At 45.4% G+C, this 14060-nt stretch overlaps 1 protein-coding gene across 1 annotated transcript in view; it reads left to right on the top strand.

Annotated features, from left to right (window-relative positions):
- Nucleotides 1-14060, top strand: part of ADCY1 (adenylate cyclase 1) — an 879311-nt gene that overhangs the window by 861534 nt on the left and 3717 nt on the right. The window contains exon 19 of the mRNA XM_063922700.1: nucleotides 7590-7714. Coding sequence (XP_063778770.1) covers nucleotides 7590-7714 — 125 coding nt within the window. The remainder of the gene's footprint in view (nucleotides 1-7589; nucleotides 7715-14060) is intronic.

The following is a 14060-nucleotide window of genomic DNA, read 5'->3' as shown; positions in this document are numbered from 1 at the left end:
AATATACCGAAAAGCGCCCATTGTGGGCACAGACTCCAATAATTCACTAGGTTAGTCGTTAAGTAATTCCTTATCCTTATCCAAAACTGTCTAATCAGAGGGCATGTCCACAGGCAGTGATAAAGGTCTGCTTGGGGAGAACCACACTTCCAACAAGCATGTGTGTCAGCTAGCCCTATGAGACATCGTCTATGAGGCGATAAATAAGTCCTGTGCAAAATATTGAGAGACATTTCTTTATACCTAGAAGAGGGAAACAGTTTACATGCTTTTACATGGGCCGTAAGTAAGTCAGTCGTCTCTATCCCCGAAATGACATTCCTTCCAGGACCGGATACCTCCCTGACCCGTAGAGTAGTCCAGAACAGTCCAAAAGTGCCCATATGCCATTGATATTGCTTTCCTAACTCTAGGGGCTTGTTGCAGTAGTTTATCTATCGGATTGTTCCAATCCATAGGTGAGAAAAAGCCAATAGTAACAGAAACATAGTGTTGGGCTAGTAGAAAGGCCACAGGATAGGCCAGTAGAACTGGATGTCTAGCAGTGGCTTCCTGGAACGTGAGCGGCCTCAAGCTTTGCGAATCCACCAAATGAGCTACCTTGGAGACACCCCCCATCAGCCAGATGTTGAATGGATAATGCGCCCTACCCTCCTGGAAGTCCGGATTAGCCATGAACGGAAGGTATAATGATTTGTGGGAGTTCAGATCTAGTTTATTACGCATATCAGTCCATAGTTTTTTAATGGTCCACAATAGTGGATTCCTCCTCCACTCCACAGACACCTCCCGAGCATGCAAATGTAAAAAGGCGACCAGGTCCCCCCCTTGTAAGAATTCTCTATCTAAGTCAGTGTTTGTGTAGTTGTTGTCATTGTGCACCCAGTCATGCAAATATCGTAATTGAGCGGCATGGGAATACCAAAGAACATTAGGAAAATTAATTCCCCATTCTCCGTGGTTTGCTGTAATTTAATCAACGCTATACGTGGTTTTCTTCCCTGCCAAATAAAGCGTCTAAAAAGAAAATTGATGCGTTGAACATCTTTGGGTAGGAGGACATGTGGCATGGCCTGTATAAAGTACATCAGACGGGGGAATGATATAATTTTTATCAAATTCGCTCTTCCCATGTATGATAAAGGCAGAGGTTTCCAGGAGTCAAGTTCTGCCTCAATTTTTCTGATAGCGGAGGTAAAATTTAGGGTGTAAAGTCGCTCCGGTTGTCTCGATATTTGAATCCCCAGATAGGTGAGTTGATCTGAGCTCCATGTCAGTGGTAAACCCCCCACCCCGTTTCTCAAAAACGCACCACTCCCCAGTCGTAGTGCCACCGACTTCGACCAGTTAACATTGAAGCCAGAAATATGTCCATACGCCTGCAGTAGATTGAATATTGAATATATGAGTCAGGGAAGTCCCCGGATCTGAAACATACAGCAGTAGATCATCAGCAAATGCCGTAAGCTTTAGCTCCCTGCAACCTATCTGGATGCCATGAAACTGAGTGTCAGTCAATAGCAAACGATGGAGGGGATCTATGGCCAAATTGAACAACAAGGGTGACAAGGGACAGCCCTGTCGTGTGCCCCGATGCATAACCACCGGATCACTGGTATAACCATTCAGTAAGAGGGTAGTGGAAGGAGAGTCATATAAATAACGAATAATATTAACAAAGTCTTGGTGGAAGAGTCTACGTTCCAAGACCCTGAATAGGTGGGGCCAAAGTACCGTATCGAAGGCCTTAGTAGTGTCTAGGCTGAGGAGTATATTCCTGGATTGGGGCGAATGAGCAGAGGCTATGACTGCAGCAACAGCAGCCCGAATTCCTTTTACCGAATGTGTATTATGAACGAAGCCAAGTTGATGAGTAGTTAGAGCATGGGGGAGAATCGTTTGCAGTCGATCCGCCAAAATCTTAGTAAATAATTTTATGTTGGTATTTTACAACGTAATGGGCCTGTATGAAGTCACCAGTTGAGGGTCCTGAGCAGGCTTGGGGATCATAATGGTATGGGCTGTTGTGAAATGATGAAAAGGGGTACGGTGATGCAGCAGGCCGTTAAACAGTTCTAGCAGCGTCGGAGTTATATGAGGCTGAAGGATTTTATAAAATTCATTGGAGAGGCCATCCGGGCCCGGGGATTTGTGCAGGTGGAGTTTGGACATAGCCGAGGCAAGCTCCTCCTCGGTAATTGCACTCACCAGAAAATCCGACTGCATACTCGTTATAGGAGGCAAAGCTGAATCAGGTACAAGTGCGGTATGAGCACATTCATTAAAAGGGAGATCTGAATATAAGTCGGCAAAATAAGATTCAAAATGCTGCACTATAGCAGGGGAAGAGGTAAGGATCTGCCCCATATCTCGATGTTTAACAGCCGTTATGAATTTTCGAGCAGATTTCTTCCTAGCCATATTAGCCAAAAGTCGACCAGACTTGTTACCCCACTGGTAATACTTGTGAGAAGAATACACCACGTCCCGCTTTGCTTGCGCCAGCAAGTGGTCATTCGGTAGTTGTTTTGCCTGCAAATAGAGCCGCAAAGATTCCTCAGTTTGTAGGGCATGGTGGTTCTGCAACGCAGCATCTAACTCTGAATGTAGTGCAGTATAAATTGCCAGATTTTTCTTTTTCAATCTATGGACATACTCAATAATCTGACCTCGAAGGACAGCCTTCGCTGCACCCCAGAGGATATTCGGGCGATCCCAGTGCTCAAGGTTATCGTCTAAGAAGTTAGCCCAATTAGTTATCAAGAATTTCCAGAAGTCATCGCAATTATAAAGATAACTCGGAAATCTCCAGTGTTTGGAGCCCCCTGACTGAAGATTTCTCTTTAGCATCAATGTCACCGGAGCGTGGTCCGAAATCAAAATGTTATGGATATCAGCATGCGCGACTCGCGTGACAAGAGAATCCTCAACTAAAATCGAGTCAATCCTGGACCAGGATCGATGAACCCCAGAGAAAAAGGTGAATGATTTGTCGGAGGGGTTTAGGAGACGCCAAACGTCAGTAAGCTGGAGGGAGACCATTAAAGTTTGAAGGTGCGACCAAAAAGAAGATTGAGAAGTGCGTGGGACAGGAGACTTATCAACAGTAGGATCATCTACAGTATTCCAGTCACCCCCCAGGACAAGCTGAAAATTGTCGCGTTGCAGCAACTGAGAACTCAACTCCTGGAGGAAGGCAGCAGTTTCGACATTGGGTGCGTAGACATTCACTAATGTATATTTAGTACCCCAAATTTCCACATCCAAAATTAAATAGCGCCCCTGTGGGTCAATAATAGAGTCCAGAATAGTGTATTGTAAATTCTTACTAAAAAGGATCGCAACCCCCCTGGTCTTCCGTGTATTGTCAGCGGATATACAGTCATCTAACCAAGGTGCCCGAAGAGCAGAGGAGGCGCCCGACATCCAGTGGGTCTCTTGGAGGAATATAATCTGGGGTTTAAACCTTTTTAAATGCGTAAGGACCCGTTTACGTTTAATCGGGGAGTTGAGGCCGCCCACGTTCCAGGACAGAATCTTAAAAAAATCATCCGAGGATGAGGCTCTTTTATCAAAGGCAGTCATGAGTCTGTTAACCTACACCCACCCGAGGATGGCAAACCAGAAGGGACACTACATCACACAGTTGCCCTCCCCTGTCCCAGTGAGCGGGGAGGGACAATCTGAACCACGGTGAACCATAGAGCTCGTTTACGGATCTGGTGAGGGAGGCACGGCACGGGCAAAACAAAAAGAAAAACAAAAAACACACATATTGCTTCACATAACAATTTTCACATTTTCCAAACCAAACTAGTAACAGCGCAAGTGCTAAACCTTCCGGTAGCACTGGCGAGGAACACATCAATAATAACTGTAGTAATTGGCGTAAAGTAAAATTACATTAAGCTGAGCAGCAGATACTGAGACTTAAGGCCTCATTCATATGTACATTAAACCCACTCAGAATATAGGGCAGGGAATACCAAAACAACTAGAATTTTGCAGCGCAGTCGAGGACCACAGCAATAATAAATATTGCATTGAAGAGTAAGCTGATTGGTGTGGTACGAGACTCATGGTCTCCCAGTTGTTTAGGATAAGCCCACCCAAGGCAGTAAATATGTTGTGGAGTAATAGCTAATACTTATGTTACGGGTTCCCAGGATTCAACATGTTTGTGACATGGGATTTGGCAGTAACAGGATCAGCAAATAGTAGCGTACGGCCATTGTCATGTATCCTCAACTTAGCTGGATACATCAACGCAAATTTAGTATTGCTCTCGTGAAGTATCCTGCACACGTCAGAAAACTCTCTCCTCTTTTGCGCAACAGAGGCAGAGAAGTCCTGAAAGAGTAAAATACGTTTACCATTCACTAGCAATTGCAGGATTTTCCGGTAAGAGCGGAAAACATGTTCCTTCATGCGGAAATCCAGAAATTTTGCAATGACAGGCCGTGGCCTCACTTCAACATCTGGGCGAATGGGACCAATTCTATGCGCTCTTTCAATATGCTTTAGAAATGGGGGGTCTGAGATATCTAGAGCTGAGAACAAGTCATGCAGTATAAAATCAGCCAACTGCCCGTCCCTGATTGATTCGGGGATGCCCACGAAGCGCAAATTTGATCTCCTGTCTCTGTTCTCAAGATCATCTATTTTTGCCTGCAGAGCAGCAATAGATGAATCTTGGGTGGCAGTGGATCGCTGGAGTGTATGCATCTGATCCTCCCCGTCACTAACCCTTTGCTCTAAGGAGTTTATCCGTGAGGTGTTCTAATCAATCTTTGTAAGTGTGGAATCTAGTAGTGTTTATATCTGCTCCAATCTTTTGTCAATTAACGGTATATTTTCAAGTTTCTTGTCAATTTGAGGCATGAGGAGTTGCGAGATCTCCTGTGCCATATGTAGTAAAGAGGGTTGGTCAGGCAGAGCCTCTGTTTCTTGAGGCCGAGCCTGAGGGTTGCCCACACCCGGGGGAGAGGGGGGTTAAGTTTCCCCGCATTGTTTTTATTTTTACTCATTCTTGTATTCACTGAGGATTGAGAAGGTCTAACCGCTGGAGTTTTATGGACGAATTTGTCCATCACCCGGTCGTCAGACCGCTAAACAGAAAGGGTAGCAGGCCCTGATGTGAACACACAGTGGTATATGATAATAAAACACCTCACGTAAGAGCTCAAGTTGGAAGATATGTCAGAACTACTCAGCGAAAAATAAAAAAGACTAGAACATCAAGTTACATACTAAACATAATAAGGCACGCCATACTCATGACGTCGCGAATCCATCTGATGGAAATTAAACTCAAAGCAGTAACAGGTAACGGAGGATCAACCATAAATAATCATGTGAGATTAACCCTAGGTTGCACAGCACAAAAAAACAAAAAAAACAAAACAAAAGGAACAAAACAGGGGTTGCTCAGGACAAGGGGGTCCCCAGCGTGCAATCAACCGCAGAGAATTTGAGCCAGGAAAATATTACTGCACAACTGCTAGTGGTCACTAGGTGGCAGCACAGCTTAAGAAATGATTCAACTCTGGGGTAGCTCCAATCTTAACCCAAACAACTGTGTGATTAAGCCTCGTAAGGCAGAGCAAGCAGTAATAATAATGTCTGTATTGAGAAGAAGAAGCAGATTAATAAACAAATAGGGTCACAAACAATAATAGTAATAAGTGGACGTGTGTAGGTTAAAGGGAAGGAAGAAAAGGAAAGTAAAAAAATAAAAATAAAAGTTCAAAGTTGCTGCAAGTAGGTCTCTCAGCTGCCAAGTAGGGTCAGATGCAGCCAGAGACACGGAGACACAGTCCCACCTGCAGAGTTCAGCGGTCTCAGGCAGAAATGTAGTCCTCTGTAGCAGTCTCCCCTTCACTGTCCAATCCCCTCAGGTCAAACCCAACAGGTGTATCAGTGAGTCTCCAGGAGTCAGAGTCACTGGGCTTGGGAGTAAGGGGGGAAAAGGCAGCAGAGGGGCAATAACGGACACCTTCCCCGGGGTCTCAGGCACGAACGCTGCTCACCTCTTCATCGGGTTAGGCTGTGTTTGGCACTCGTTCTCTGGCCTCAGGTGCAGCCGGGAAGGCGGTCCTTGTATTTCCAGGCAGGGACGGATCTGCCAGCTCCAATGTCTGCTCACGAAGGCACGGACAGCGGCTCCAGTGGGTTCAGCGCTCTCGCAGGATGACAGATGAGGCCAGCGGGCGTATGCGGGAGAGCCCGGGAAGCAGAATCACCGGGCCGGACAGCAGGGTCAGGAGGCAAAGAGTAGTGAAGGGGCAATAACGGGTACCCCCCTGGGTCTCAGGCACGGACGCCGCTCACCTCCTCATGCAGTTAGGTTGCGTTTGGCAAACGTCCTCCGGACGTAGGTGTAGCCGGCGTCCACCGCGTGTCAGCAGGCAGGCGTCTCCCCAAGTCCTCCGCCGCCGCAGGCCCGCCTTCAGTCGCGGAAGCTGTCCGCCTCTCCGCCGCCTCAGGCCTGATCGTGGATCCGTCAGCAAGGGCCGGAGAAGTTGGGGTGGGTGCAGGGGTCAGTTAGCCACCAGTCACCGCCGTCAGGGACTCCCGTCACGGGCAGCCGCGGGAACCCTACGCGTCAGCTGCCGTACAAACAGGTGGTCTCAGGGCTGCAGGAGACTCCCGTCCTCCTCTGTCAGTCTCTTGGCTGACTCGACCACAGCGCTCGGCCGTCTGCAGCAGGGAGCGGCGGGTAAGTAACGGTCGTAAAGCCAGCAATAGGGGTCGGGACAGCCGGACACGGGGCATCACACTTCGCGCCAGTCAGGCCACCGGCGGTCATGCAGGCCGTCTTTTTGAGGGCCGGATTCCGGGGGCATATAGTCTTGAACCCACTCGTCCAGGGTAATTTTGAGTTCCCCACAGGTCAGGGAAAGGCTGGATACCCTTTTCAAGAGAGTGGGGGATATAATGCAGGAGGATGGCTAGTGATTCTTAGCCTGCAAGCCGGAGCCCATGTTTAAAGCAGCCATGCTGGATGGCCCGCCCACCGGAAGTCGAATTTGTGTTTTTTAATACTTTATAAGCTCATGTGTCACTGAATTATTTCTAATTTGTGCTGTCTTTTAAGGGGCAGAGTATTCCCCTCTCTGACACAGCTGCTAGGTAAAGGGATTTTTTCAGGGCAAACCAGGCGCTTTGTCATTTTTCTGTCTGTTTATACAGTAAATGATTGGTTTGACTAATTGTGCTTTTCAGTGACACAATGCAAATGATAGGGTGAAGATATGGAGACAACAGCATGAAAGCATGGATCCGTCTGGATCTGTTGCCATGAAACCTTCAGGAACTGGAGGATGCAGTTTATTGCATTTAAGCTAACATCCCCCACTAGAAGAATTCAAGGCTTATTGAGGGCAAAAGGTTGCCCAACAAAGTACTAACCTGGTGGTCATAATAAATTGGCCACTCAGTGTATATATACAGATGTGTCCACTTACATCTTTGCTATTTTGCTCAATTTGGCACAACATGCAAAACACGGCTAAGATGTTTATATGTTTGTATGTACATGTTGTTTTATTAATCCACATATAAATATTTATTTTAAAATGTTGTTGCAGGTATAAATGTTGGCCCTGTAGTTGCAGGAGTCATTGGTGCCCGACGCCCTCAATATGACATTTGGGGTAACACAGTAAATGTTGCTAGCAGAATGGACAGTACAGGGGTACAAGGAAAAATCCAGGTACAGTATGTGTCTCTATTTTGCTTTACCCAAAAATAATTATTTCCTTTTTAAAAAAAAAAAATAATAATTTAAATTTGATTTTTTTTGCCGTTTGTTGTCAATATTGTTGAATCAACTTGTGTTGGCTGTATGATCCTGTGGATTGTCAGCGGTGTGTGTTTCACAGCTGCCACTGCATCTGGGACTCAGAATTTTAGCTTCACTTCTCATACCTCTATAAACCCACCCCAAAGCCAGATTAAGACTGTACCTCTGTCAGGGGGGGCCACTGACATCACTAGCTTTCCCTCTTATGCAGCAGCAGAACCAAACAGCCAGAATGCGAGCAGGACAGTATGCGGTGCAGGCAGAGACACAGGAGTATCAGATTTCATGAACTATCGATGGAGCTTCCCAACCAGAGGAGAGATAGGAGGGTGGAGAGAGCTGTAAGTGACACAGGGTGAGATCCCTGTGTCACTTACAGCTCTCTCCACACCTGGGTGTCTGAGTCCTGTGTAACTTGTTATCTAATGATAGTCCAGAGAGAGAAAGAGACACACACAGAGTCCTCCTGAGTCCTGTCCCAGTGTGTAAGTAATACAGAGGCTACTGATATTTTTGCATGTGACAAGATAAATGACAGATTTTATTTTTCTATGTGTATTTTAAGGTTGTTTAAGTTGTCTTTTTTCAACTACAAGAACATTTTATAAAATAGTTGTCTTTCAATTAGGTGTTTAGTTTAAATATAATATACACCACTGGGCTACATTTAATATACACAATCCATACATCCCAACATGGCCTATTCCAGGAGGGACAAAGTGCTATCTACCTGTACTTCCTTCTTAAATTATGATTGCAATCACCTGTGTTTAAACACCTTTATTATCAATTAAATAGTTCAACACAGGTGCCTACAATCATATATTAAAGGGAAGTCCATGTAAAGAGCATTTTGTCCCTCCTGGAATGGGTCATGTTGAGAGGTATTCACAATCTCATATGCAGCCCCCCTTCTGCCGGGGCTCCTTGTCTATAGTGCCCCAGGCACCCTCAAAGCTTAATCCAGCCCTTGCCCACCCCAGACTCTTGTGAAATTAGCCAGTGGGAGTCTGGGGGCTGGTTTGTGAAGGAGAAGTGAAGCCAAATGCAGAGTCTCAGGTGCAGCGGCAACTGTGAAACGCACAATGCTGCTGATCCCCAGGGTCATGCAGCGAGCATATATATTACATACATTACATTGGATGAAACAGAATTAATTATATTTCCACCGGCCAATAGTAGTTTCCAACCTGATATCTCTGTCACTGTTGAGAACTCGGCAATCATCCCTACCCCACAAGCTCACTGCCTAGGTGTCATTCTTGATTCTGAACTGTCCTTTGTTCCCTACATTCAATCTGTCTCAAGATCATGTTACATACATCTAAGAAACATATCCAAAATATGACCATATCTTACACAAGACACAGCAAAAACTCTAATCCATGCTCTCATTATCTCCCGCACTGATTATTGTAATAGTCTCCTGACCGGTCTTCCCAAACATAGGCTCTCACCACTACAATCCATTTTGAATGCAGCTGCGAGGCTAATCTTCCTCGTTAGACGCTTATCGTCTGCAGATCTGCTCTGTCAGTCCCTCTATTGGTTACCGGTATTCTACCGTATTAAATATAAAATACTTTTACTGACATACAAGGCTGTTAACCAATCTGCACCAACATACATCTCTTCACTCATCTCAAAATATCTCCCTACCCGACCTCTCCGCTCTGCACAAGATCTACGTCACTCATCCACACTCATTACTTGTTCACACTTAAAATTACAGGACTTTATCTGGGCTTCACCCTCTCTGTGGAATGCCCTCCCACGCACAATAACACTCGCCTTTAGTCTCCAAACCTTTAAACGTTCCCTGAAAACTCACCTCTTCAGACAAGCCTATCAAATTCCAAACCCACCCACATAACCTTCAGTGCTTCCCTATCTAATTACATCCTCTCTATACAGTATACATAACATCACATATTTTGTTTTTCTTTACTCTCACACCCTCCTGACACTTGGCCAACATTGCGGGGTATCATCATACAACCCATTAAGAACCTAGCAATCTGGTGGACCATTATGCAATAGATAGCATCTATCCTTGTGTATCAGTGCCTATTTCCCTATAGATTGTAAGCTTGCTAGCAGGGCCTTCCTACCTCTATGTCTGTCTGTTTTTACCCAGTTTTGTTCTATTACTGTTGTTCTCATTATAAAGCGCAACGGAATATGCTGCGCTATATAAGAAACTGTTAATAAATAAATACTAAATGTATGTATGTATGTAGGTAGGTAGGTAGGTAGGTATATATGTGTTAACCAGCCCCCCCAATAAGGAAGACTACCATAAGGATCCCTTATTTCAAGTATATTTGTAATGAACCATTGTACAGGCAGTCAGGTGTACAGTATGCAGTAATCATAAAATGTCATAAGCTTGCATAGCACTCTCTGGAGAGTGCCAGTAGAAATAAGTGACAACTGCTGCCTCAGGGTTGTTTGCAGATTGATCGCAGGTCTCTAACTGAATAGGTCCAGGCACTTTGTGTGGGAGTGCTAGGGAGGGGCCTTAGACTGTCCACCTATAGCTGCCAGTAATGTGAGCTGCTACCTACTGAGACTTGTAGTTCTACAGAAGAAAAAAGGGGGGTGTTGTAGGTGCACTGTCTCTAGCATTACTGATATCATATAGCTTAGCATATAATAAATAGTGGAGTTTAGTTATGAATTGATCAATGCATGAAGCTGCAGCCCCGCGGCAAGGGACTCCACTCTGCTGCAGTACCTAACACTATAGGGGTTCAAACCTAGGGCACGGGACCCCCCAAAAAACCACAGCCAAGCAACCCCAGGGCATCGCAGGGAATAATTGTGTGTAGTGAAAAGGATTAAGGGATAGGTGAGAAAAAAAGGGTGTTATGGGGTGAATTAATATAAGTGAAAAAAATGTGTAACATGTATAATAAACAAACGGTGAAAGTGCCAAATTAAATGTAATGCAGCGATGCCCTGTTGTCGCCCAGCCACGGCAGTCCAGGAGGCCCCATACCCCAGGAGCCACCCCATTTCTGACCTATTGTTCTGAATAATTGGACTTACCTAGAATTGTGCCATATTCACAAGTGCAGTCATGCTAGGTACCCTAGTTAAAATAAATGAGGGTCAGGTGCGGGTGGGTGCAAGTCTAAGAATGAAGGTGTCTCACTCCTTCAGGTGTGTCTATACAAAACACTTTTAGTTTGCTAGGGAGGGGCCTTAGACTGCACACCTATAGCTGCCAGTAATGTGAGGTGCTACCTACTGAGACTTGTAGTTCTACAGAAGAAAAAAGGGGGGTGTTGTAGGTGCACTGTCTCTAGCATTACTGATATCATATAGCTTAGCATATAATAAATAGTGGAGTTTAGTTATGAATTGATCAATGCATGAAGCTGCAGCCCCGCGGCAAGGGACTCCACTCTGCTGCAGTACCTAACACTATAGGGGTTCAAACCTAGGGCACGGGACCCCCCAAAAAACCACAGCCAAGCAACCCCAGGGCATCGCAGGGAATAATTGTGTGTAGTGAAAAGGATTAAGGGATAGGTGAGAAAAAAAGGGTGTTATGGGGTGAATTAATATAAGTGAAAAAAATGTGTAACATGTATAATAAACAAACGGTGAAAGTGCCAAATTAAATGTAATGCTGCGATGCCCTGTTGTCGCCCAGCCACGGCAGTCCAGGAGGCCCCGTACCCCAGGAGCCACCCCATTTCTGACCTATTGTTCTGAATAATTGGACTTACCTAGAATTGTGCCATATTCACAAGTGCAGTCATGCTAGGTACCCTAGTTAAAATAAATGAGGGTCAGGTGCGGGTGGGTGCAAGTCTAAGAATGAAGGTGTCTCACTCCTTCAGGTGTGTCTATACAAAACACTTTTAGTTTGCTAGGGAGGGGCCTTAGACTGCACACCTATAGCTGCCAGTAATGTGAGGTGCTACCTACTGAGACTTGTAGTTCTACAGAAGAAAAAAGGGGGGTGTTGTAGGTGCACTGTCTCTAGCATTACTGATATCATATAGCTTAGCATATAATAAATAGTGGAGTTTAGTTATGAATTGATCAATGCATGAAGCTGCAGCCCCGCGGCAAGGGACTCCACTCTGCTGCAGTACCTAACACTATAGGGGTTCAAACCTAGGGCACGGGACCCCCCAAAAAACCACAGCCAAGCAACCCCAGGGCATCACAGGGAATAATTGTGTGTAGTGAAAAGGATTAAGGGATAGGTGAGAAAAAAAGGGTGTTATGGGGTGAATTAATATAAGTGAAAAAAATGTGTAACATGTATAATAAACAAACGGTGAAAGTGCCAAATTAAATGTAATGCTGCGATGCCCTGTTGTCGCCCAGCCACGGCAGTCCAGGAGGCCCCGTACCCCAGGAGCCACCCCATTTCTGACCTATTGTTCTGAATAATTGGACTTACCTAGAATTGTGCCATATTCACAAGTGCAGTCATGCTAGGTACCCTAGTTAAAATAAATGAGGGTCAGGTGCGGGTGGGTGCAAGTCTAAGAATGAAGGTGTCTCACTCCTTCAGGTGTGTCTATACAAAACACTTTTAGTTTGCTAGGGAGGGGCCTTAGACTGCACACCTATAGCTGCCAGTAATGTGAGGTGCTACCTACTGAGACTTGTAGTTCTACAGAAGAAAAAAGGGGGGTGTTGTAGGTGCACTGTCTCTAGCATTACTGATATCATATAGCTTAGCATATAATAAATAGTGGAGTTTAGTTATGAATTGATCAATGCATGAAGCTGCAGCCCCGCGGCAAGGGACTCCACTCTGCTGCAGTACCTAACACTATAGGGGTTCAAACCTAGGGCACGGGACCCCCCAAAAAACCACAGCCAAGCAACCCCAGGGCATCGCAGGGAATAATTGTGTGTAGTGAAAAGGATTAAGGGATAGGTGAGAAAAAAAGGGTGTTATGGGGTGAATTAATATAAGTGAAAAAAATGTGTAACATGTATAATAAACAAACGGTGAAAGTGCCAAATTAAATGTAATGCAGCGATGCCCTGTTGTCGCCCAGCCACGGCAGTCCAGGAGGCCCCATACCCCAGGAGCCACCCCATTTCTGACCTATTGTTCTGAATAATTGGACTTACCTAGAATTGTGCCATATTCACAAGTGCAGTCATGCTAGGTACCCTAGTTAAAATAAATGAGGGTCAGGTGCGGGTGGGTGCAAGTCTAAGAATGAAGGTGTCTCACTCCTTCAGGTGTGTCTATACAAAACACTTTTAGTTTGCTAGGGAGGGGCCTTAGACTGCACACCTATAGCTGCCAGTAATGTGAGGTGCTACCTACTGAGACTTGTAGTTCTACAGAAGAAAAAAGGGGGGTGTTGTAGGTGCACTGTCTCTAGCATTACTGATATCATATAGCTTAGCATATAATAAATAGTGGAGTTTAGTTATGAATTGATCAATGCATGAAGCTGCAGCCCCGCGGCAAGGGACTCCACTCTGCTGCAGTACCTAACACTATAGGGGTTCAAACCTAGGGCACGGGACCCCCCAAAAAACCACAGCCAAGCAACCCCAGGGCATCGCAGGGAATAATTGTGTGTAGTGAAAAGGATTAAGGGATAGGTGAGAAAAAAAGGGTGTTATGGGGTGAATTAATATAAGTGAAAAAAATGTGTAACATGTATAATAAACAAACGGTGAAAGTGCCAAATTAAATGTAATGCTGCGATGCCCTGTTGTCGCCCAGCCACGGCAGTCCAGGAGGCCCCGTACCCCAGGAGCCACCCCATTTCTGACCTATTGTTCTGAATAATTGGACTTACCTAGAATTGTGCCATATTCACAAGTGCAGTCATGCTAGGTACCCTAGTTAAAATAAATGAGGGTCAGGTGCGGGTGGGTGCAAGTCTAAGAATGAAGGTGTCTCACTCCTTCAGGTGTGTCTATACAAAACACTTTTAGTTTGCTAGGGAGGGGCCTTAGACTGCACACCTATAGCTGCCAGTAATGTGAGGTGCTACCTACTGAGACTTGTAGTTCTACAGAAGAAAAAAGGGGGGTGTTGTAGGTGCACTGTCTCTAGCATTACTGATATCATATAGCTTAGCATATAATAAATAGTGGAGTTTAGTTATGAATTGATCAATGCATGAAGCTGCAGCCCCGCGGCAAGGGACTCCACTCTGCTGCAGTACCTAACACTATAGGGGTTCAAACCTAGGGCACGGGACCCCCCAAAAAACCACAGCCAAGCAACCCCAGGGCATCGCAGGGAATAATTGTG

The sequence above is a fragment of the Pseudophryne corroboree genome, chromosome 5, assembly GCF_028390025.1.
Source record: "Pseudophryne corroboree isolate aPseCor3 chromosome 5, aPseCor3.hap2, whole genome shotgun sequence".
In the NCBI taxonomy this organism is placed as follows: Eukaryota; Metazoa; Chordata; class Amphibia; order Anura; family Myobatrachidae; genus Pseudophryne; species Pseudophryne corroboree.
Note: the sequence above shows the minus strand (reverse complement) of the source record. Positions and strands in the feature narration are given on the sequence as shown.